This window comes from Vipera berus, assembly GCF_964194415.1.
Source record: "Vipera berus genome assembly, chromosome: 4".
Classification (NCBI taxonomy): domain Eukaryota; kingdom Metazoa; phylum Chordata; class Lepidosauria; order Squamata; family Viperidae; genus Vipera; species Vipera berus.
In genome coordinates this window covers 99,570,863-99,595,931 of record NC_138206.1, presented here as the reverse complement: position 1 = coordinate 99,595,931, position 25,069 = coordinate 99,570,863, and the positions used below count along the sequence as shown (strand labels likewise).

The window sequence follows — 25,069 nt, the reverse complement described above, 5'->3', positions numbered from 1 at the left end:
TGCTTCTTCGACAGCGCGTAACGCCGGGGGTCGCTCAGACGGCTAGGCTCGCTGGCTCCGGCTGGGCGCACGTGCTCCGGCTGTTCTGCGATTGGTTGCCGGGGGAATCCGCTGCCAGCCGAAGCGAGAGGTTCCCCCAAGTAGCGGCGTCTTATCCTTCTGGTGGCTTTTCTTTCTCTCTCTCTCTCGCTCTCTCTCTCTCCCCCCCAATCTCCAGCTTCTGCGGTTCCTCCTGTGGGAGCTGCCCTGCGGTCATGGATGGGCGCATCCTGCTGGGCTTCTGGATCTCGGCAGCCGCAGTGTACTGCGCGGGCGGCACCCGCGCCCTGGAGCTCGGCGACTCTTCGCCGCGCCTGTCGCTGAGCCTGGCTGCCTCGTCCTGGACGAGCGCGGCTCCCATCGCAGCCGAGGTGGAGGAAAGGTTAGGGAGTCCCAACGCTTCTCACCCGGGATCGCCTGCCGTGGCTGGCCGAGCGCCTTCCCCTGTTCACCCGGTGTGCCAGAGCCGGACGGAGATCAAGAAGACTTTCAAATACGTCAACACGGCGATCGCTTGCCTGGTCTTTGTGCTGGGCATCATCGGCAACTCCACCTTGCTCCGGATCATCTACAAGAACAAATGCATGAGGAACGGCCCTAACCTTCTGATCGCCAGCCTGGCCCTGGGGGATCTGCTGCTCATCCTAATCGACATTCCCATCAACTTGTACAAGGTAAGGCGGCCTCGACAAGCTCAGATCCAAGAGATTTTCTGTTTCGATACTGATAAGATAACCTTTGTTGCCACTTTTTTTTCCTGTGAACATACTGGCACTCGTTAAAAAATGAAATTCTGATGCCTGCTCTCAAAGTCCTCGACTTACAACAGTTCATTTAGTGACCATAGTTATGTCACCGAAAAATGTGACTTATGACTGTGTTTCATAATTACGTCCTTTGCAGCATCCCCATGATCATGTGATCAAAATTCAGATGCTTGGCAACTGGTTCATATTTATGACAGTTGCTGTGTCCCAGGGTCATGTGACCACCTTTTGAAATTTGTTGTTGTTAGTTGCAAAGTCCATTGCGACCCCATGGACAACATTCCTCCAGGCCTTCCTGTCCTCTACCATCTTCTGGAGTCCATCTAGGCTCACGCCTACTGCTTCAGTGACTCCATCCAGCCACCTCATTCTCTGTCGTCCCCTTCTTCTCTTGCCCTCAATCTTTCCCAGCATTAAGCTCTTCTCCAGTGAGTCCTTCCTTCTCATTAGGTGGCCAAAGTATTTGAGTTTCAACTTCAAGATCTGGCCTTCTGAAGAGCAGTCAGGGTTGATCTCCTCTAGGACTGACCGGTTTGAACGCCTTGCAGTCCAAGGAACTTGCAGGAATCTTCTCCAGCACCATAGTTCAAAGGCCTCAATTCTTTGGTGCTCAGCCTTTCTTGTGGTCCAACTTTCACAGCCATACATTGCAACTGGGAAGACCATAGCCTTGACTGTACGCACTTTTCTTGGCAGGGTGATATCTCTGCTTTTTAGTATGCTGTCTAGATTTGCCATAGCTTTCCTCCCTAGGAGCAAGCATCTTTTAATTTCTTGGCTACAGTCCCCATCTGTAGTGGTCTTGGAGCCCAGGAAAATAAAATCTGTCACTACCTCCATTTCTTCCCCATCTATTTGCCAGGAATTGAGAGGGCCAGATGCCATGATCTTGGTTTTCTTAATGTTGAGTTTCAAGCCCAGTTTTGCATTCTCCTTCTTCTCCCACATCGAGGCTTTTTAGTTCCTCTTCACTTTCTGCCATTAAAGTGGTATCATCTGCATATCCTTCCAGAAGGTAACAAAGAAAACTGGACATGGAGAGGATGTGTAACGTCCCTGACAATACAACAGACCCTGGTTAAGCAGCGCTTATATGCCATGTCCTGGTTAGAAGGAAGTGAACTTCCAATAATCTTTTCTGCTGTCCTCACCACTCTCTGCACAGCCTTCCTGTCAGAAACAGTAACGCCTCTAAACCACATAATAATACAGCGCGACAGGATGCTTTCAATCATCCCTCTGTAGAAAGTGGTAAGGAAGTGATAAGGGAAGGAAGATGTGTTCTTCTCATACAATGCAGAAAATGTGCGTGCTGCTGTGCCCGTTTCACCAGTATCCCACTGTTGAAGGACCAAGCTCACCTACTCGTCAGCAGGCAGCACACCCAAAAACTTGATATGACTAATCACCTGCACAACTAAATTGTTAATACACAGAAGTGTATGGCTGTGCCTGCCTTTTCTGTAATCAACAATGATCTTTTCTTTTTCCTACATTTAAAATCAGGCTTTTTTTTATTAACCAGTTCACCAAATCCTCTACCTCCTTCTGGTAATTGCTCTCATTGTCATCCTGAATAAGGCCCACCACTGTTGTATCATCTGTATACTTCACAATATGGTTGATAGCAAACCTTGCAGAACGATCATGGGTCAACAGGTTTAACAACAGTGGACTTAGTACACAACCCTGAGGAGAACCTGTGCTCAAGAACATGGTGTTAGAAATATTAGTCCCAACTGGCACATACTGGGGCTATTAGTGAGAAAATCAAGAACCCATTTGCACAAATAATAAGAATAATAATACCTCAAAGTTGGAGTATTGAAGAACAATATGAAATCCTTAGAAGTTTAAAGAAATAAGGACCAATAATACCAAGTTTTCTTTCTGGAGGCAGATTTCAATGTACATTATCTCACATTTAAAATGCTATTTAAAATGATAAAAAAATGCCTTAAGATAAATTTTGGGAACTGCACATGAAGTTTAGTCTACTGTAGTTAAAACCCTCCCTCTTATGGAAATTAGTTTCCAAGGCACAAAAGTTATGGGGCTTGTTTTATACCAAGTTAACTTGACTAACTGGAAAGTATTGGATTATAATATTATTTGGGTTTGAGTCTTCACAAGTTGCTTAATTATAATGTCCAGCATCTTTTGCTCACCAGCTAGTTAAACTAAGGCTATAGGAGTTAGGATTCAATCATATCTGGAGACACAAAAGTTCTTCTAATTTATGCCAAAGCAACCTTTCCTTAATCATTTTATGAGTTTGCCTTTTTCCTTCCACCTCCATTTATAGAGATACCGTACCTCTCAGGCTGAGATTACTAAAGGAGCTATCAGCTGAGACATCTATTAATCACTTACCTTGGAAGAATTTTAAGACTGCTTTCCCTCTCCCCCACCCCCATCATTTTGCTAATTGTAACTGATTCTGACTCTGTTTACTACAGCCTTTCCTAGAACTATTTGTACTCTTTGTTCAGTTTTGAAAGATTTTAAGTTTTCCTTTCCTTTAAGCTGCTGTCATATTTTTTTTTGTCACAGCTAGATCTCAGAACTCCCCAATTCCAAACTCAAACTCTGAAAGGCATATACCTCTACACCTAAAATGAGTGTTCAACACAAGTATTAGGCAGGACAGTGTACACTACTGCTAAAAATTCAAATTAGTCATTTTAAGCTACGTTCCCTAGGAAAGTGGTATTTCGTATATTATAAACTAATAAAACTTTAAAAGGAAAAAAAAAACCTGGAAAACCCTGATATTTGTTATTATTCAGTTTTAAGCCTTGGTTGACTTCAGGGTTTTCAAAGCTCTTAATTCTTCTGTCATCTCTTGCTTCCCTCAGTTCCTCCTATCTCATCCTATCTCTGTGACTTCTGCATTTTGTCTTTAATTGTCTCATATCTGTTTATCAAAGCTCTCCCTTGCCTTCTAGAGTAGATTCATGTCTTTAGCCAAGTTTGTCTGCTTGGCTGCTGCCAAATTATTGGATTTCTGGATTAGTTTGTGACAGGGCATTTCAGTCTAGAGTGCTGGGTGATATTTTACAGAAATATCTGATTGAATGCAGATTAAGAGTGCAACATTTGGTGAAGCAGCTCTAGGCCAAATGGGTCATTGGCTGCTCTAGTAGCCAATGGTAGTTGTTTATTTCTTGTGGATTAGAAGGCATGCAATTACAAAATGCCACATTTTGCAATGCTAGCTTGCATCCTGTATTTATGTTACATTCTTGCTAAAGCCTTCCTAAAAGGATAGATTAATATTATTAAAAGTTTCAGATTTCCCTGCTTTATTGTTCCTAAATCAATTAAATCTGCTGTATCGCATCTGTATATAGATCAGTGCTGATGTTTGGCATTCGGGTGACTTTTATAAAAGTTATATGGCAGCTTTTACATATATTTAGAGTAATGTCACTGCTCTCTTTTTCAAATTATTCTTATACCTCCCCCAAGCATTTCTAAAAATTTGTGACTGCTCTTCATGACATTTTTAAAATAAATATTTTATTAATTTTCTAATTTTATAGTCAAATACATAACAAACAACATGTTGTCTGGGTCCATTAGTAATTCAGTGGTCTATATTAACTTCTTCAGTTTAGATCTGGCTACACGAGGGCTTTGGAGGGCTTCCTCAGATCAAATGGAAAGGCCACCACCCTCCCACAATCAACAAGGGTCCCCTCCTTGCTTGTCGCCTCTATGGGGTGACTTTTCACCCTTTCCAGGGTCCCAGTGGGGCAAAATCGAACGTGAAAAATGGAGCCCCGTCTTCCTGCTCCTGTTCCACTGCAACATCAAACTAGAAGCCCTTTCATGACATATTTATATAGCCTATAACATGAATAAGGTATAGTAGTCCTTGACTTACAACCATTCATTTAATGAATGTTCAAAGTTACAGGGCACTAAAAAAGTGACTTATGACCAATTTTCACACTTACGACCTTTGCAGCATCCCCATGGTCACATGGTCAAAATTCAGGCACATGGCAACTGGCGTATATATATATATATATATATATATATATATATAACAGTTCCACTGTCCCAGAGTCATATGATCACCATTTGTAACCTTCCAAGCTGGCTTCCAACAAAGTCAGTGATGGAAGCTTGATTCACTTTAATGACCATGTGATTCACTTAACAATTGCCTTGCTCAGCAGCAGAAATTTTGGGCTTCATTGTGGTTGTAAATCAAGGACTACCTGTAATAGTTCCAGATACAAAGATAGATCATGTGTGATCTAATTACTTTGTGGAGTTTTGGAAACCCAACTGAAGGGAATCTGTTGGGCTGTATCACTTTAATGCAGGGATGTCAAACTGCTGGCCCTTGGGCCAGATGCATCATAGCGAAATCGTGCCCACCCTGTTGCTGGCAATGGCAAAAAAGTCACGATACATCACAACATGTCACGTGATGTTGCGAGTTTGATACCACTGCTTTAATGTGTTGCATAAGCTAATCTACCAGAAGCCAAAAATATTACGGTAGGTGATTATTGGGTCCTTCAGGGTTGTACAATACGTCAGATTGAATTTTAAAATTGGTGTTTCAGAGCCTCTGAACATAATATTTGCCTGCAAATCTTTAAAGTAGTTAGGGTGCTTTCTGGGATGACATAGAAACTGGTCAGAACAGCTGCATGGTTTGTGATAAGCAGCAGCTGCTTTAAAAAGTTGCAGAAAAGTTTGTTCATGTTCCTTCACGCTTTGAAGTACCACACAATCCTAATATATTTTAGCAGTGTCAGGGACACTGTGAATATACCTTTGATACTTGTCATCTCTGTTTGCTAAGTCCAAATATTCTCTCCCTATTGATCCTATCAGGATCATAAGGATGTTAAGACTGAAAAGTACTATTAGTGTATTTTCTCAAGTCATTACATTCTACCTGATCTTGCTTCATCTTGTTTGATTATTGAATCTAATTCATATTTGGATCATGAAGATATGCTTACCTCATTTTATCCACCTTTTATTAAGGCTTCAGGTCTTAAAAGAGTTTCCCCCAATTTGATGTCCTCCAAAGGTATTCAGTGTCAGCTTCTATAATCTCCAGTTAGCAGGAGATGAGTAATGTGGATTTACAGTAGAAAACTGAAGGATGCTCTTTTGGAAAAAAGCTGTCTTATGAGAACTTTCAGGAATTGGAATTAATTTATTGCCTCACCTTTATTATTTCTTTTTAAATAAATAACTCAAGATGGCATGAATACATAATACTTACCAAATGTCTATGGAGATTCTCAGTCATCCAGGTCATAGTGTCCCAAAGTTGCTTTTTCATGAGGCAACTGGACTTTCTTGTTTTCCTTTGAAGATATTTCAGTTCTCATCAAAGAAGCTTCTTCAGCTGATGAAAAGCAAAATGTCTTCAAAGAAAAACAAGAAAGTCCAGTTGCCTCATGAAAAAGCATCTTTCGGATACTTAATACTCCTTCCTCCTCTCATTTTCCCCACAATAACAACCCTGTGACATGGGTTGGGCTGAGAAAGAGTGACTGGCCCAAGCTCATCCAGCCACCTTTCATGCTTGAGGTGGGATTAGAACTCAAATCTCCTGATTTAGTGGCCAGCACTTTAACCCATAATACCAAACTGGTTTGCTAATTAATAATGGTTAATATTTATATCATTCAGTTGGTCATCAAGTCTTCTTTGAAAATTGCTGTGTCTTCAGCAGGCATACATGATAGCAATCAATTAGCAACAGTTATAATCACAATTAAAATTAATCACAATATTGACCTAAACGTAAATAAGAGTCCCACTTCATATGTATAGCATAATTGAAGACTATCCTTCAAAAATCATTCAAGAGTTATTTGAATCTACAATATTCATAATAATGCTCTACCATCATCAAAACAGCCCTTTTAGCATCCTGGGGGAAAATGATATCACAGCTTTAAAATTTATGAGGTTTGTGCAAGGTCCAAATCAAATGTTCCAAATATTCCTTGAGTTATGCAAAGCTGTATACAGTACTCATAGCCAAACACATGTGTCCAAGACACATAGATCTTCCATGACATGTCCCAAATTATTTATATTCAAGAGTGTTATTACAAATTTGAGGATAACTACAGTGGAATTATTAAAATGATTCAGGATTGATATTACAGTATAAAATTGACATTATTACAAATGGAATAATTATTACAGTCCAATCAAAGATTTAAAATACGGGCTATACTACACAATAATCTGTCATCAGATCCAGGCAAAAAGGACAATTTAGTTGGTCAGGGAAGTCTTGGAAGTAAAACGTGGGTAGTGCTGTATTAGAACAAGTTGCCATAGAATATATTTCAGTTGTAATTGTTCTCTTACAGAATCTAAAATGTTAAAGATCTTCACCCCTCTGCAAGTATAGTATTAGGTACTATGCAATATAGGGGGAAAGATACCTGGAACACATGAAAGACTCATGTTGCATCTGCTGGCAACTTTACAAAGCAGCTGTAAGTGGGAGTGATGGAATATATGCTGCAATATATTCCTAGGAAAAGACATGTTTGACTAAAGAAGTTGCTGCCAAATACTACATGGCTGTCCTTGCGTGCTCCCTATCAATCTTTCCTTTCAAACCCAAAGGTCATTACATAACCTGAGCTGGGTTTACAGCAACTCGCCACAGTCAACTTGCCCTGGGACATTTAGGCTTGAGTTAGCACTACTTATAGCTGGTGGCAGAAGATGCAGTATTCAGGAATAATAAATGATGCAGTTGGCCATTACTCCCAGGTTAATTTTGAAGCCACCTAGTACTCCTCAATCCCTCTGCCCTTGAAATTGTTATAAAGTTTTGCTGGTGCTGGGGAGCCAGATCTTTGTACCCAAGGATGGAGAATGAAAAGCTATAGCGTTTGGTTCTGCCAAAACTCAGAACTTAGGACCAGCTTTCCAGAAACGATCTCGCCTTAGTCTTTCTCTTTCTTTCTTTTTTATTGATTTTTTTTTAGTACAGTTCAAAAGTACTTATTCAAGAAACGTGTTGTCTGAGTTTTTCATTCACTAATACAAATTAAATTCCTAATCCCTTGTTCGTTTCTCTAGCCATCGGTAGAATAAATCCCAAGTTTGAAAATATTCTGTCTCTTCTTTTTCTTTCAACCTCAAATTAAATTTGTCCATTTCTGCATAATCTAATATATTTTTTAATTATTTTTTCCTCTGGTGGTATTTCTTCATTTTTCCAATATCGTGAGAATATGATTCTTGCCACTGTTGTCAAATGTAAAATTAATTATATACTTTGTTTGTCAAACCTTTCTGGCATTATATCTAATAAAAAAGTGCAGGTTTAAAATCTACATGTTTTCCCAACATCCTTTCTAGCCATTTATGTATTTTTATCCAATATCTCTTTCCTTTAACACATGTCCACCATACATGCTAATATGTATCTGACTTGTGTTTACATTTCCAACATATTTTTAAACATTTTTGCTAATCTTACTGGTGACTAGTGCCATCTAAAAAAACATTTTATATTCATTGTCAATTTATAATTTCTTTCCCACAAGCTTTGCCATTTCTCTAAATCTATATTGTATCCAAAATTCTTTGCTCATATTATCACTGTTTCTTTTACTTGTTCATTTTCCATTTTCATTTTCCAAATTCAATAAAAAGTTATACATTTTCTTAAATAGTTTTTCATCAGAGGTTAATAATACCTGATCAAACAAGATCTGCTCTCTGCAAAATCCATACAATTTAACATTTTTATCATATCTCACTTGCCTTTGTAAATATGACCACCGTGATAGATCAATACTCTGATTTTCCATCTCTTGTTTAGATTTTAAGCATCGCTAAAAGTATGGGTAAAAGTATGGATAAAAGTATGGATAACTCTTAGAAATAAAAGATTGGAGTATTTGGAGGGACATGACTTACAACTTGGTTGGCACACTTTCTTGTGGTATGGGAAAATTAAAATTCATAAGTATTTTCAAAACCACTATGTTAGAAATGCATTACTACTAACATGGGAAAAAATAAAATGTAAAATATACTTGAAAATTCCAGGATGGCTTTCAACAATGGAAGCATTTGTATATCCAAATTTAGTCAGTCTTGAGAAAATATGGATATATAAAGATATGCTAAATTCTGAAGGGAACGTCTTTCTCTTTCTTAATAAAGAACCATCTGAGAATGCCTTTACATTGTTTTTCAAAAGCCAAAGGAGGCTTTTGAAGTACACTGGGCCAGTGCACTCCTCCCATAGCAACGGATGGCCTTATATTGGTGGATGCAGACGTCTCCCAAAACATACTATGAATTTTTTTTCCACTATCCAAATTTGTGATAGAGATATTGAGATTAATGTAAATCCCAGTGACAGATGTATAAGTAGGTCTGTCCAGATTAAGACTAATACATGCATGGTATTTTGCATGGCAAAAGAATAATTCTGAACGGGTGGTACTGATTTAAGAAAAAATAGTATCTTCTAGACTTCAAAATGATTTCCTTATTTTCAGATGCCAAGATTAAGCTTACAAGAATTGGCAATTCTTTTTTCTTTTTTTCCCCTTTTTTAAATTAGTTTTCCAATATTACAATAATATCTTTAAAAAGCAACGTGGTGTCTGGGTTACAATAGTTCCATTTCAGACAAATACATATTATTACAAATCTCCAAATTGTTGTAACCAATACTTCCTCTCTCTTTTTTTCTTTAATACATACTAACTCTTATCTAAATTAACATACTTCTCATTGCTATCCATCAGTCATTTAATAGTTTTCTTATATTTATCAATACTTTAGTATATTTTATATTTTAACATTCCATCTTTAAAACATCAAACACCTTATATATTTTTCTAGCTTTACTTTTACATTGATATTAAAATTAAACGTTTAAAATTTCTCATTTTCATATTGCTAAATAACCTCCTTTCCCTTGACACAATTTTCTCCAATACCTAGTAATGTAATACACTTCTTATTTATCTCATTTCCATATCAATATTAGTAGTACAATATTTGAATAGTAGTCATTAGAATACCAATTGTAAGGAGGAGAAAGAGGAGGAGGACAATATAATATTCTTGTTTCTCATTTATAGTTTCCACATATTAAAAATTAACCAAAATTTCTTCCGTTTCAACATTTAATACATCCTCTCATGTCACTACATCCAAGTATATTAGTTACATTCTATCATTTTTAACATATATACATCTTAATCCGTATCATTTAAGGAACTCAATATTTCAATGTTAGTATTCATACATCTGTGTTTTATTTTTATTTTTTTTAATTAGTATTTTTATCTACTCATCAAAACAATCTCTCGTAATCCAAGTACAATCCTGTCTATTTTGATATTATCTATTTCAGGCCTCTTAAGAAGGTCCATATTTCTTCAATCTTATTCTTGCTTTCTTCCTTTGCCATGTCATTTTTCGCTTCTTTGCCTCAGGATCATCAAAGCATTCTTTTGTTGTTATATCATATTGAATCCTTCTTTTGAAGGATTGAGGAGTCTGTTAACAGCACCAAATCTTCTCACTATTTTCGCCTCTTGATATAATTGTCCTGGTCTGAATAGATTTTTTTGCACCTTTTTTCCATTATAATCTTCAAAAGTCTGTATTTGTTGAATATTTAATTCTTCTGCCAATGTATTTGATTGTTCAATTTCTTCTGTTAAGTTCTGTCCCAATAAAATATTAGTTGTAGTCACAGTCTGAGTTTGTTTCTTCGAGATGCTTTCTAGTTCTTTTCCAAAAGCTCGTATTTCATTGCCAGCTGAAGAAAGGAGCTGATAGGTTTGGTAAGCTATTTCCCACATAGCATAGATTTGTTTTTGAAACTGTTCCATAGTGAAGTTTCACATCTGGTGTTCAAAGTTAATTCTTATCTTGTTTTTCTTAAATATTTTCTTGATTTTTTAAAAGAGAAAGTCAGGTTGCAATTTCAGGTTTAGCCACTGGGTGTCCCCCAAGTACTTTGAAAATTCTTTTCTTTTAGTCTGTTTCTTTTTTCAATGTTTTTTTTTTAAAAAACACCCCTGGGCTTGCTTACTGCTTATTTGAAGGGAGGGTTGAAGAATTGGCAATTCTTTTGTGTAAGATTAGCTTAGCATATGTTTCTTTCTATTCTAAAGTTTGGAATGCTTACCACACAAACCAGATCTTTTTCTCTCCACAGCTTCACGCAGCAAAATGGCCTTTTGGAGTTGAATTGTGTAAATTATTTCCCTTCTTTCAAAAGACATCTGTCGGCATCATAGTGTTAAGTTTATGTGCTCTCAGTATTGATAGGTGAGAAAACATTCTTTTTGTCTTTTTTAAATGATATGAGTATTATAAGTGAAATATTAGACAGAAGATATGTAGATGCACACCAAAAAAGGGACCTTAAGAAATAAATGGAATTAAAAAAGGAAGAGATAATCCTCAGTATTAAGTAGAAGAAGTAACAAACATGAGAATGGAATATTTATAGACTTCCTAATCTTCCCATTTTCTCCCTGAAGATTCAGTACCTTTCTACAAATGCTGTTTGTTTGGAAAAATAAACTTTGAAAATTATTTAAATAGAAGTCACACAAAAATAAAGATCCTAAAAGTAAATAGAAGATTAAAAAACTATTAATAAAACATAAATAAAAGCAGTATGGAAAATATTGGTAGTGCATTCTTCCCTTCCATTTATTTCACTAACTATTACATAAATATTTATACTGTTACTTTGGACCGTTAGACTTGGAGATTAATGTTACTATCTATTTAAGTAATTTCAACCATTTTTAAAAAATAAAAGTATTTCTTGCCAATTATAGCACTGCTGCCAAGGAAAGACTTGATTGCCCTCTGATGAGATTTGAAAAGCTTTTGCTAATTGGAGCACCACCGGCAAACTGGAAGTTTTTTTTAATTTTTATTTTTATTACATTTATATCCCGCCCTTCTCCGAAGACTCAGGGTGGCTTACAAGCTTAGCAGTAGCCTTCATTCTATGTATATGCCTGCTTGTTAGGGCTTTCACACCCCCCCCCAAGCGGCATTATTACAAAGTCAGCTTATTGCCCCCAACAATCTGGGAAGTTGTCATATCCCACCCAGTGGTGGGATTCAAATATGTGAACAACCGGTTTTCTGTGTGGATGCAGCTTCCGGAAGTCCATTCTGGGCCTGAGCAACAAAAAATTAGCTACCGGTTCTGCCCAAGTGGTGCGAAACGGCTGAATCCCACCACTGGTCCCACCCCAAAATAGTAGGGAGCATGTCAGAGGGGATGTTGCTCATCTCAGTCTACTGACAACAATTTTTATTTATTTATTTATTTTAATCCCATTTATATCCTGCCCTTCTCCGAAGACTCAGGGCGGCTTACAATTTAAGCACAAACCAATCTATGTGATAAAAACTTCCAGGGAACAGTTAATCACAGAGATGATATTTTTATGGTGCATCTTATGTTGGGCATGAAATATATCCTGATTTTAGTGTTCCATATTTTGGACCCAGTTTGATTCCCTTCCAAGCCATCAGTATATAATTCCCAGGGTTTATGGCCTTCATGGCCATGCCTGAGCTCTCTGATCACCCCAGTTACAGAGATGGAAATAAAGGGAGCATCAGGATAGATAAAGGAATTCCTCAAAGCCTGCTAGGTTTTAACAATGGACAGCCTGGATTAATAAAATTACTTTCATGGCTTTCTCAAAGCACTGTGCCTTCTTCAGCTACTGCTGCAGTCATAGGATATTCTTCTGCTACTTCGGCAGTAGTGGAAGTTGAAAATTCCATGAATGGAGAATAAAGTATAGTTCTTTCCTGTGTAATATTACCTCTTCTCATACTGTACCTGAGCACAACCCTAGCATAAAAACCCCAAGGGTTTTTATATGTTGGTTGCATTGTGACATGGTAAAGTTAAACCCAGATAAAAAGAGAAACAACCAAAAATTGATGGTCCCTTCATATCGGTCAAAAAGAACAAAATATTACCCCAATATACTATAGCCTATACCAGCATGAGCAGCAGGCAGTCTGCCACTCTACAGATATTTCTGAATTCCATCTGCTGTCATTTTTCACCATTGTGCATACATTGTTCATGGAGTGGGAATTCACCAACCTCTGAAGAGATACATCTTCTAACTGATGGTTCTTCCCAAATGATCTGTTTTACTATTTATCTACCACATATAGTTTAATCAATGGCCCAGAATTATAGTATTTCTGGTGTAAAATATCCGCAGAGCACTACATTAAGCATGGCTCTGCCTAATCTGACCAGCATCTCTTTTTTATATTTAGGTATCGAGCTGTTGCTTCATGGAGCCGTATCAAAGGAATTGGGGTACCAAAATGGACAGCAATTGAAATTATTTTGATCTGGGTTGTGTCCCTTGTTTTAGCTATTCCTGAAGCTATAGGCTTTGATATTGTTACTATTTCATACAAAGGGCAGATGTTGTCTACTTGTTTACTTAAGCCCCACCAAGAATCATCTTTTATGAAGGTAATATGCAATCCATCTATTTCTGTAATTAAATATTAGTGCTGTGTAGTGTTTAGGATTTAATTGCACATAAGTTATTTTGACTAGTCCTGGAAGAAGACTTGACTGTTTAAAATAGTTGGAGGTACTATGGAGAGTTAAAGTGCGATAGAATTTAATGTTTTACTTTTGTTGTTAGCATATTTTAGCTTATGTTTATATCACTATATCCTGTATTCAGCTCTGGGAAGTCGGGGAGGGGGGAGGGGAGGGGAGGGGAGGGTTGGGGAGAGGGGAGGGGGAGGAGGGAGTTTTTTGTATTTAAAAATGTATTGTAAAACTTTTTAATAAAAAAAAATAGTTGGAGGTATATGCTACATTTGGAGTTCCATGTGCTTTAAGTCACCTTTTTGGAATCAAATTGAAAACATGTAGTCCTCATTGCCTGAACTGAATTTATTTATTTAAAATGTTTATATTCTTCCATTCAAATAAGAAAAATGTCTGAAGGGATTCAGAGACATTAGACATATAATAATACATTAATTCCATGTATATGAGTAAATAAGAGAAATTGTGGTTTTTAAAAATATTAAGCATAACTCTTTTTTTAATCTTAAAATTTTGTCTTGAAAATATAAAATCCAATTTGTTTACTTTGTTAAAACTAACCCAATTCTTCTGATATTCTTGGGTTTAAAGAGGGTAAAGAAAAAGAACCAAAACACATCAAGGAATCCGTCAGAACTTGTGATTATCCTAATTTGGCCTTTATAAAATCCAAAAAAAGACCCAACAAGAGCTCCTCCATTACAGACAGAGAACAACAAACGTAGCGATGTTGTCATTCCATACGTGGCAGGGATATCCGAAAAGCTCAGGAGGATTTTCAACCAACACAACATACACGTACACGTTCACCCAAGAATAGGCTAAGGCAGAAGCTTATGAACCCCAAAGATAAACTCCCCAGATACAAACTGAGCAATGTGACATATAACAATAACAAAAATAGAGTTGGAAGGGACCTTTGAGGTCTTCTAGTCCAACCCCCTGCTCAGGCAGGAATTAATTAGTGGAACAGCTTGCCTTCAGAAGTTGTGGGTTCTCCCATCACCAGAAGCTTTTAAGAAGAGACTGGATGGCCACTTGTCTGAAATGATATAGAGTCTACTGCTTGAGCAGGGGGTTGGACTAGAAGACCTCAAAGGCCCTTTCTAGCTGTTACTCTATTACTGTTTTGACCTTATGGCCCTGGATCAGGAAATGGAAAGACTAGTGGAAAGAAGTTTACAGAATTCCAATAGGAAATGATTGCAGAAATAAGGATTCTACTTCTACATCAGGGTGAAAACTTCGTCCAGGATGATTGGACCCCATTGTTGCTTTGAGTTTCCAACAAGTTTATGGAGCTACATTTTATTAATAGATCTACTTTTCTTCCTAGCACTGATCCCTTGACATTCAGTCTTTCGTCAATTGCTAATTTGCATGTATCCTTTACTGCCAATTACAAAACAATGTCTTAACCATTCTGATTTTTTCCTCTCCCCTCTCTCCCTTCTCTCAGTTTTACCAGGTAGCTAAAGACTGGTGGATTTTTAGCTTTTATTTCTGTTTGCCGCTGTTAATCACTGCTCTTTTCTATACTCTGATGACCTGTGAGATGTTAAGAAAGAAGAGTGGGATGCAGATTGCATTAAATGACCATCTGAAACAGGTAAAAGCAGAAATGAAATCTGTGTCTTATTTGAAAGGTGTGTAATATTGGTTTCATGGGTACAGTTTTAACAAAATTAAAATTAAAACTTTAATGAAGTACATTTTAAATGACCTTTTCTTCCCAAATTTCCTGTAGAACCATTGCCATTTTCTATGATAGTACAAATAAACAGGCTTGTTTTACAGAGGTAAGGTATGAAAATTAAAAATATGGCAAGAGTGGACAAAGAAGATAGTAAAAAAAAGTTGAGGGACAGTTTCTTTGCTTTCAGTGGAGAATTTAGTGGCATAACAGCTTTGTTTTGCTAGATGTAATGCACTTTTCTTATCTAGGCCAACTGCCTTGTCTTTAGAAATGGAAGATGCAAGATAGAAAAAAAGTTGTAGCTCTGGAATGATCACAGATAAGATCCCATACCCTCCTGAAATCTGGGAGAGATGAGATGTGTGTTCCAACCTACAAATGACAAAATGGTGACAATTGCTGAGTTACTTATTATTTATGTCCTAGAACTATACAAAGTACAAAATACTTGAATAAGACATCTGCGATGTATCTTAGTAGAAGTGTAGCATGTCCTCTCAAAGGGTTAAAAAGAACCATCCCCACACCTTCCCCGCTTATCTGCTGCTTTAAAAGCTGTCTGTCTATGATAGTGGGCATACTTAAAGGAATCACTGCTGCTGGAAAGACCAGGCAAAGCCAAGCCAAGTCATTATGAGATTAGCCACATAACTAGGAAGCTGAAGACAAGCTTGAGAACAATTGTGCAAATCCTAAGGATGCAGAGCCTTCTCCTGTTTAAAGGCTACATAGTCCTTTGTGCATCTATGCAAATACATTTTGTGAAAAATCTTTCAATGGATTTACACAGCCCCCATAGTGCCCAATAGTAATTATATATCACCAAAGTATTCTAGTGAAGCCTGGAATTGCAGAAAGTCTACCCAGCGGGTAGCAGTTACAATTCATTTTTTTTTTGCTGATTAGAATTGCATTAAGTAAGTTTTTTTAAAAAAACCTATCAACAAATATAATTTTCTATTGAGTTAGGGAAAAAGTAGGAAACTGTTCCCCAATTTCTACCACCATGGTTCCTTTGTATTTGCTTTCTGTAGCTTTTCCTACCATTAATTTGGAAGTAGCATTCCTGTTCTGTTCCAGCCTACGACCGGCCCTGTTGGAATGTCAGGGACAACCCCTTTTTTATATTCAATAGGCTGGAATTAAGCCAACCAAATTTATTTGCAAAAACTAAACGAAGCAGTTAAAAACAGAGTTAAACAAATACAGACCGAGACTATATCAGAAGCTCTTCAAACGGTTGCCTTCAGCAATCAGCACCTCCCACACATTCCCCTTTTAAACAGCAGTCTCAAGGCATGGCTTCTCTTTGCCTCCTCCCGAGGTGCCTCATTGCTTTTCTTTGTTCACTTCTGCTAGTCTGCCTCCTGCTTCGAGCGTCCCTGAACAAAGCCAGCTGTGGATCGTCTTCTTCCAATCACTCAGGCTCACACAGCTGGGTCTGAGGAGGAACAAGATGGGAGGGGCCTGGCTGGGAGCTCTGCGGTGCATCAGAACTTTCCTCTGCAACCAAAGGCTCTCCAAACCCCTCCTCCTCCTCTTTTCAGAATTGTCCGACTCAGCTGCCGAAACCACAGGCTGACGCTGAATCACAACAATTCCATAGACAGGATGCTGATGTATGTGGAATAGAAAAATTGCCAGGGTAAATTATGTGAAAATCTAGTTATTTGGAATGGGCATGTTTAAATGACAGAAATGACATAAGTTCTATGCATGTCAGCTCCTGTTTTACATACTGAAATGTGGACGAACACTGCAAGGAGTTATATAAAAATGGTAAAACAGGACTTCCAGTCTTGCATCGTAGTGACATGGCTGAGGGATTGCAGGGCCCCGCACCCCATGGCTGGTTTCGCCCTGCCAGGGGACCCTAAATGGGTCTAAAGTAGCACCAGAGAGGCAACAAAGAAGGAGGGGGCCCCTGATGATCGTGGAACAACAGTGGTTGATCCATTTGATCCAGGGGAAGCCCTCCAAACTGACAGGAGAAAGGTTAGCTGCACCTCGGTGACTAGCCCAAGCTACTGGCAGCCAAAGTCCAAAAGCACTAACCAGAATAACTGTGAACAGAGTGCTTGGAACTGGGTGAGAATATCAATCTCTCTTCTGTTTTGTAACTGAGTTCCTGGAAAAGATCCTCAAGAGGCAAAAAAAACCCTCTGAAAGTGAGGAGGGAGGGGATCACATCCTCACCCTTCCATAGACGGAAGCAGTGATTTAATTTTGATGGGGGATAGAAATATATTGAAATCAAGTTAATAATACTACAGTTTGGATAAAGCTGAAAATTATGAAAACTGTTAAGATTCCACATTTGAAAGAGTATTGATGAAATTACAAGAAAATTATTATTTGTTTTAAAAGTTGGAAAATGAATAGCTCCTGTCATCTAGTGGAGGATTAGAGCATAAAACAGCAGCTGCATTGACTCAGAAATTGGCAAGATGCCCAGAAATAAAGAACAACTTGTTCCCTTGAACCTCAGTGATTTCTAGCCAAATAGAAAACAGCTGGGAACAGAGGAAAGAAAATACACTGAGCCACCTACTACAGAGTGAGAACTATTATTTGTTTTAAAAACTGCTAACCTTCTGGGATTATAAACACTTACTGAGCTGTGATTTCTAAGCTCAAGAATTGTTTGCAGAGAAAGAAAAAACTTGACTTTTGGCTAATCTTCTAGGGGGGAATTTATTGGAAAGCTCGTAGGTGGTTATACATTTTGGACTGCAATTTTGGCTGGCTGATAATAGTAAAACCCCTGAACAGAAGAACCATTATAAAATACTGCTTTTAGTGGTGCTTTGACAATTGGAAACACATTGGATTATAAAAAACATATAAAGATAAGAACTATATAAGATTTGGTTGTTTGTATTTTAAAATTGGCTGGTTTGACAAGGCTAATCACAGAGACTATGGTATTGGTGAAAGATTATCGGGAGGGGGGAGATAAAATGGATGTTGCATACCTATCTGAAAGTAGCAGGAAACCACACCAAATGTTTCCCTCTGAAGGCCCCAGCCTAGAACATCAGAGATCTGCAGGAGCAATACTTCAAGACAAGGCAAATATTTTCCAGGAAGAAATGTATGCAATGCTGTGACAGATTCAAATGACAATTGGTTCAAATCATGATGAGATTAAAAACAACTTTGATGACATATATGAGCACATTTTAAACCTAAACCTACAATTAAAAAACTCTCAGAAAATGACAACAAAGAATGAACAAACAAATCAGATAACAGAACACAAACTAGAGGACAGTGACCCAAAGAGGGAAGCTACAAATGAAGAGAACCACAGCTTAATACAAACAGAGGAAAACTTGCAAGATTTTGCTACAACAATGGAAATGTAAAAGATATTTTATTTTTCAGGGCTTCAAAACAAACTTGAAGATAAGAAAGAAGATCTAACAAAATAGATTAAAGAGCAGCCAGGAGAATCATTAGAGTTTGAGAGACAAAAAAATTCACATTTTACTTAACTTGTCTTTCCTATTCCCAACACCATTCACAAAAATACAGGAAGAATCCCCTGGCAAACTGAACACACTGACTCGGAAAGCTACTTGGCAAAAGAAGAGAATTAGAGTTAGATTCAAGAGATTTGATGCAACTTATCAGATGGAGTACTGTACGATTAAACACTTGTTTGAATATAGTTAAAAGAATAGATAAATTATGGATATAAAGGGGCCCTACACTAAGAGGGATAAGACATACAAGTAGTATAGTACTTTTTATAATACATGAAATGTAAAAATATTGGGATGGTGTATATGAATGAACAGTTTGGATATTTAAAGGTAATTAACTTTGAGAAAATTATGACTGATAAGAATGGTTTGAATACAGAGGGGAAACTAAGCTTAAATAAGAATCTTGAAAACAGGACATATAGTGACTTAATAAGATGACTTTTACAAATACAATTGAAACATAAGCTGATCAGAAAAGATGTTATATGCTGATGTTACTGTTATTTGTACAAACACAAGAAAAATATTTATATCCAACCTTGTAGGTATCGAAAGTGTTAAGAACTATATTTGTTTAATGTTGACAAAAAGAGAATACTACTGGAAGAAGATCAAGGAAATATATCATTAATATATTGATTATGGAATTATAAAAAATAATTATTATCACTTGTTTTTTAAATATATGAAACAACACGCTGTTTACTAAGCACTAAAGATTGTTTTTGTAAAAGAATCAATAAAAATATATTTTTAAAAAGGTAAAACAAACCTTGGGTGATTTCAGTATTCATTCTTAAGCATACAGGTAGACCTCAACTTACGACCACAGCTGAGTCCAAAATTTCTGTTGCTAAGTGAGACATTTGTTAAGCGAATTTTGCCCCATTTTATGACCTTTCTTGCCACATTTGTTAAATGAATCATTTCAGTTGTTAATTTAGTAACAGGACTGTTAAGCAAATCTGGCTTCCCCATTGACTTTGCTTGCAGAAGGTTGCAAAAGGGGATCACATGACCCTGGGACACTGCAATCGTCATAAATATGAGTCAGTTGCCAAGCATCTAAATGTTGGTCACATGACCCTGGGAATGCCACAATAGTCGTATGTGTGAAAAATGGTCATAAGTCACTTTTATCAGTGGTGTAACTTTGTACAGTCACTAAATGAACTGTTGTAAGTCAAGGACTACCTGTTTTTGTAACAAACTAGAAACTATTAATAGCCATTAATATACCCAATTATTTATTTACCTTTATCATGTATGTGTGTCATGTATGTGTTTCACTTTGATGTGTTTCACTTTGAGAGTGGGCAACTAAATTTCATTTTTGATGTGTGCCTTTGTGCCCACAGTAAAAAATAAAGGTTATTTTATCGTATCTTAATTCCCAATTATGTTTTTTTTTGCTTTCAGAGACGTGAAGTAGCCAAAACAGTGTTCTGCTTAGTGGTTGTTTTTGCCTTGTGCTGGCTGCCTCTTTACCTCAGTAGCATATTGAAGTTTGCTCTCTATGATCCCCGCAGCCCAAACAGGTGTGATCTTTTGAGGTAAGACTGCTACAGCATGAAATGATTATGAAGAGCCAGATTTTGTGCTCTTATCAGCTGTATGAAACTACTGTAAAAACATGCAGGATTCCAAATGGGACTGAAGTTCTGTCAAAAATAAGTTGAATTAATTCTGTGTTAAAATCTGGCTTTAGAAAAATTCTTTCCTCTCAAATCAGAGGAAAATCCTTTAAAAAGCAGGACAAATATTGAATATCAATAGTTCCATGTGCAATCCCCACATTTCTTATAGGAGATGCTTTTTTGTGGTTCTAGCTGGTTTTAAATTCCCATCTGTTCTCCTAAAGAAGACATGATATATATGCTTCAAATGAAATACTATTGCTCGCTACTCAATCTGGGACCTCATATATACTTATTCTTATTTCATTCCAGTATTAGTGGTCAGATTTTGCCAATAATGTAAAGAACTGTCTGGAAGATATACACAGATGCAATTGATTCCTGAATAACAATCACACTACAGGATATAACTTTTTAAATAAGGTTAAGACAATAAGTGTAGGAAGGCAATATGCTTTTGCATGAAAGATTGGGAAACCCTTCTCTTCCATTTCCTTAAAGACCACTGAATACTTTAAGACAGGGGTGTCAAACTGCCAGCCCCCGGGCCGGATGCATCATAGCGAAACCGCGCCCACCCCATTGCTGGCAATGGCAAAAAAAGTCACAATACGTCACGTGATGTTGCGAGTTTGACACCCCTGCTTTAAGACCTTTTAGGAATTATGAATCCCCTTACCTATTCAGTGCAAGAATGCATTTTGGATCCCTTAAGATAGCATCTTCTGAAAAGTAGTTTCCCTAAGTGTTTCTTCCCCATTAATAAACTGATTACGTATTGATACATAAATTTACTTTCACTAACAATGGAATCAGCTTTCTTCCAAACAGGTAGAGTTCAATCAGATGATTGCTAAAAAGATAGTTGTTTTCATTTACTGATGCTGCTTTCCTGAAGAAACAATTCCTAACAGAGCCTTCTGTTTTGCCTGTACATGCAAAAGATCATAACCATTGTCTTAGCAATTTTGACTCTTCCCTACTTCTTTTTATTTTCACAACAGTCATAATTTACTCACTGTGTTTCATGGTCAAGGGAGCATTGGGGTCTTCAAAGTCCTGTTCCCCCAAAGCTGACAACACTATATTGCTTTGGTCATCTTGTAATCCTTATTATAATAAACCTTCAATCTTTGGGGGGGTTTTTTGGTACAGTTTTTTGCTGGTGATGAACTACATTGGAATCAATATGGCATCTTTGAATTCCTGCATCAACCCAATTGCTCTCTATTTGGTGAGCAAAAGATTCAAAAACTGCTTTAAGGTAAGATTTGTTTATCCAGTCTTATTAAAAATGAAGCTGAATGGCATCAGATGAAACCTCTTGTGGAAGAAATTCAATTCTGTTTTAAAAATGCCCATTTTTCAGTGACAAGCAGTCACAGTAAGCTTTGTTACAGAAGAAATATTCTTTGCAATTAGGCAATCTAGAGAACTGGACCATTCACCAGAGTGCAATAGTGAATCATAGAAGGCAACAATAGGGGAAAGTTGCTGTTCCTTAGACAATAAATGAGAAGCTTCCTAAGATCTACAGAATTCAAATGTATGTCCAATATGTCCAGTACACATTGAAACTTTAAGTTCTCTTATAAGTTTAAATAATTATTCATTCATAGTACAAGGAAAGTCCTAGAATGTTTCCATACCCAGTAGTTTACAGGATATTGTCCACAATATTGAAATAAGCATGAAATGGATACAGTGTTTAATGTTATTGATTGATAATGGGCTTTATTATTTTAACTGAAAACTGGGATAATTGAGTTTTGTGGTTTCCTTGCCTAATGGACAAAATTTGGCACAAAGACCAAGATAGTTATATGGGTAAGCCAAGGGAAATTGAAGTATTCAATTCTGAAAGTAGCTTTCTGTAAAGGAGGTTGAGGCCTTTTGACAATTACTAGCAGAAAACATGATTTAACCTTGAACATGACAAAATGATACCCTCTAGTCCTTTTCTAACTGAACAATATCAGAATTTAGAAGCTCAGAGTCACATTTATAATGCCTTTTTGATTATGAGTCTGTTTGTATGGAAAATACAAAAATGTTGTACAAAACTGACAGACACAAGGTATAGTTTTCCTCAATATACAACACCATAAAATTTTGTTTTTTTCAGGGCAAACACTTAATCATTTTGGTAGATTGTATTATATATTACATTTTAAAAGATAAAAGTTAATTCAAACTGGGAAAAAATTAAAAGGATAAAAAGGATTAGAAAGAAAAGAAAAAGAAAAAATGAAAGAAAAAGAAAAATATAGTGAAAAAGAAATACATAAAGAAACAACTTCCTCTTTCATCACAAGTATAATCAATATTGGTAACTTATCACTTTGTCTGAAAATACAACAAAATGCCCACTCATTTACAGCACCTGCCCTCAGAAATGATAACTCTCTCCCCCCCACCCCCAAGTTTACTAAAAACATGGCTGTTCTCCCAGGCTTATGAGTAGACTGACTGTGGAGCCCCATTTAGTTTAACTTAATCTTGTTCTTCTAGTTGGCCATATTCTCTTTTATATGAAGAGTATTGTTAAATCTCTTTTACTTGTAAGTGTTAAGGAGTTGGACAAATTGAATTAGATAAAATAAAATAAATATTTAATCCCCAAAAGGAGCAGTGAGTATATTATTAAATAATATCACTGAAATATAGAGGAAAATGTCCATGTTTCTGACTCCAAAATTATTTTCCAGCAACATTTAGGCGTGCCATAATGGTATATTGAGAGCCCCACAAAAATGACACAGGAATGTAGAGTTCATGGTTAACTACTGTTGTAGGACAGGCTATCTGTGTTAAGGCTGTGAGAAAGTGAAAACTCTCACAACAGCTCAGAAAGATTTCTGTGTCTGTCAGGACTGCTGCTGTTCAAAGTTTAAAGTTAAAGTTCAAACGAAGCTGTAAAAATATTCTGGAAAGAATATGTATCATCTCTCTTTCATAATCAAATGGTCATGAAGACTCTTGTAGCTAGACAGGGTGGTGGTGGGGGAATATTTGGAATTTTCGGGTTCTGATTTCTGTGAAAGAGTCAGCAATAATGGTTCTGTATTTTAGAGAGTTGGGTAAATGTATAAATACACATATAAACAGCCCTTTTAATGGAGAATCCTTCTGCTTTACAGTCATGCCTTTGTTGCTGGTGTCATTCCAAAGACATGCTATCTCTGGAGGAGAAACAGTCTTGCTTAAAGTTCAGAGCAAATGACCACGGATATGACAATTTCCGCTCCAGTAACAAGTACAGCTCATCTTAAGCAAGAAAGCTTGGACTCAGCTATTGTGGTATGTTGCCAGGCTGTAAAGACAAGGACAGTTAAGCTGAAGACAACAGATTTTGCTTAGTAGAGGAAATTGAGCTATCTGGGAAGGAAGTTTGTGATTTTCACTAAAATCTAAATATTTACTGAGCACACTAATCTTAACCATGCCCAGTGTTCCTAATCATTTGAGTCAGTGTTGCGGGATGGGGGATTGGGGGGGAGGAACTACAGTTGTTTAAGCACTTAAATACTTCAGAATGGTCATTGCCAAATCATTCTCGAATCCTGTACATGAAATAACTGTATTTTGCAGGCAGCCCAATAATTCTTAATATAGAATTATACTATGATTATGTTTTGGGCAATACCATCCATCTCTATTATTTTTAAAAAGCGTTACTTGCCTGTAAAATTCACTGGTAAGTATGCAAGTGTAAAATATTCCACCTGAAATTTGCAGTTTGTAGCACTGTGCATCCAGGATATGGATCATGCTGGTATAAAACAGAATCATTAAGAATTTTTCCCATAATAATGAAGGAACTTAGAGTTGCAATCAGTCTCAAAGCAATTAGCTCTTAAATTTTGTTAATTTTTTTTTAAAATGTAAGCTTTTCATCTGGAGGGATAAATGAACTTTTTAAAGGCTGGAAAAGTGGCCTTTAATACTTGGGTCATCTCCATCTCTGCTTAAGGTTTTAGGGATAATCTTGCACTGCTTGTGAGCCCCAATGGTCTACATGGCTTTTCTGCAAGTCATCAGACACCCACCTCTACCTTCTAGGCCCTATTTGTCATGAGCAATACTCTTTGGCATGCTGTGTCAGAAGCTATGGAGGACCAAGCGATGAAAGAACAGGCAGCATTAGTATGGCATGGATGCAACATGATACCAGCTTTAGAATTAATATAGTGTAAATACCTGGCTTTTATTGTTATTCTTTCTGGGGGAAAAGTTTCTAGATTTTATAGTAAATCTGTGCATAAAGTTCCAGGAGCAGGAAAGGCAACACAGTAAGTTTTCAGTCCTCTGCCGATTTACCTTACCCGGTGCTGGTCAAACTGCTCTAACTATGCAGTAACCAGTGACATAAAATTAAAACAATTGTGCAAACCTGCTTAATTTATGCAAAATACAGATTTTTTCTCTCATCACATTTAAACAGCAGGCACATAGAATTTCTTTCTCCCTTTTTTACCAGGTAGCGTTACCTAGATTTCAAATCTTTGTTCCCCTGGCATAGAGAAGTACATAGCTCTCTTTTTGTAGATTCCATAGAACGCATTTCTGTTGCTATGGCAGACAAAGTACATCTGTCACAGGAATTAGTTACCATCAGTATTAGTCTGAGTTATATGTAGAAACATGGACAGACCTGCATTCAAAAGGAAGGCAGGGATACCCACTATTATTTCTTCCTCTTCTTTCTCTAAATCTATCTTGAAAAGGCAATAAGAAATCCCCTTTTTTTGGTCCTCCTGATATTTTAAACTGGCTCTAGACTTGGTAGTATCCCTCCTTATGGGACATTTAATTCCATTTGT

General features: G+C 37.1%; 1 protein-coding gene across 1 annotated transcript; it reads left to right on the top strand.

Moving 5' to 3' along the window:
* Positions 1-254: 254 nt before the first annotated feature.
* On the top strand, positions 255-24,452 carry EDNRB (endothelin receptor type B; the record flags this gene model as incomplete). Its single annotated transcript, XM_081327749.1, has 7 exons — positions 255-713; positions 11,011-11,123; positions 13,128-13,332; positions 14,882-15,031; positions 20,029-20,162; positions 21,402-21,510; positions 23,387-24,452. The coding sequence occupies 7 exons, from the start codon at positions 255-257 to the stop codon at positions 23,516-23,518; spliced, it is 1,302 nt and encodes a 433-aa protein (XP_081183875.1). The 3' UTR covers positions 23,519-24,452.
* Between the last annotated feature and the right edge of the window lie 617 nt (positions 24,453-25,069).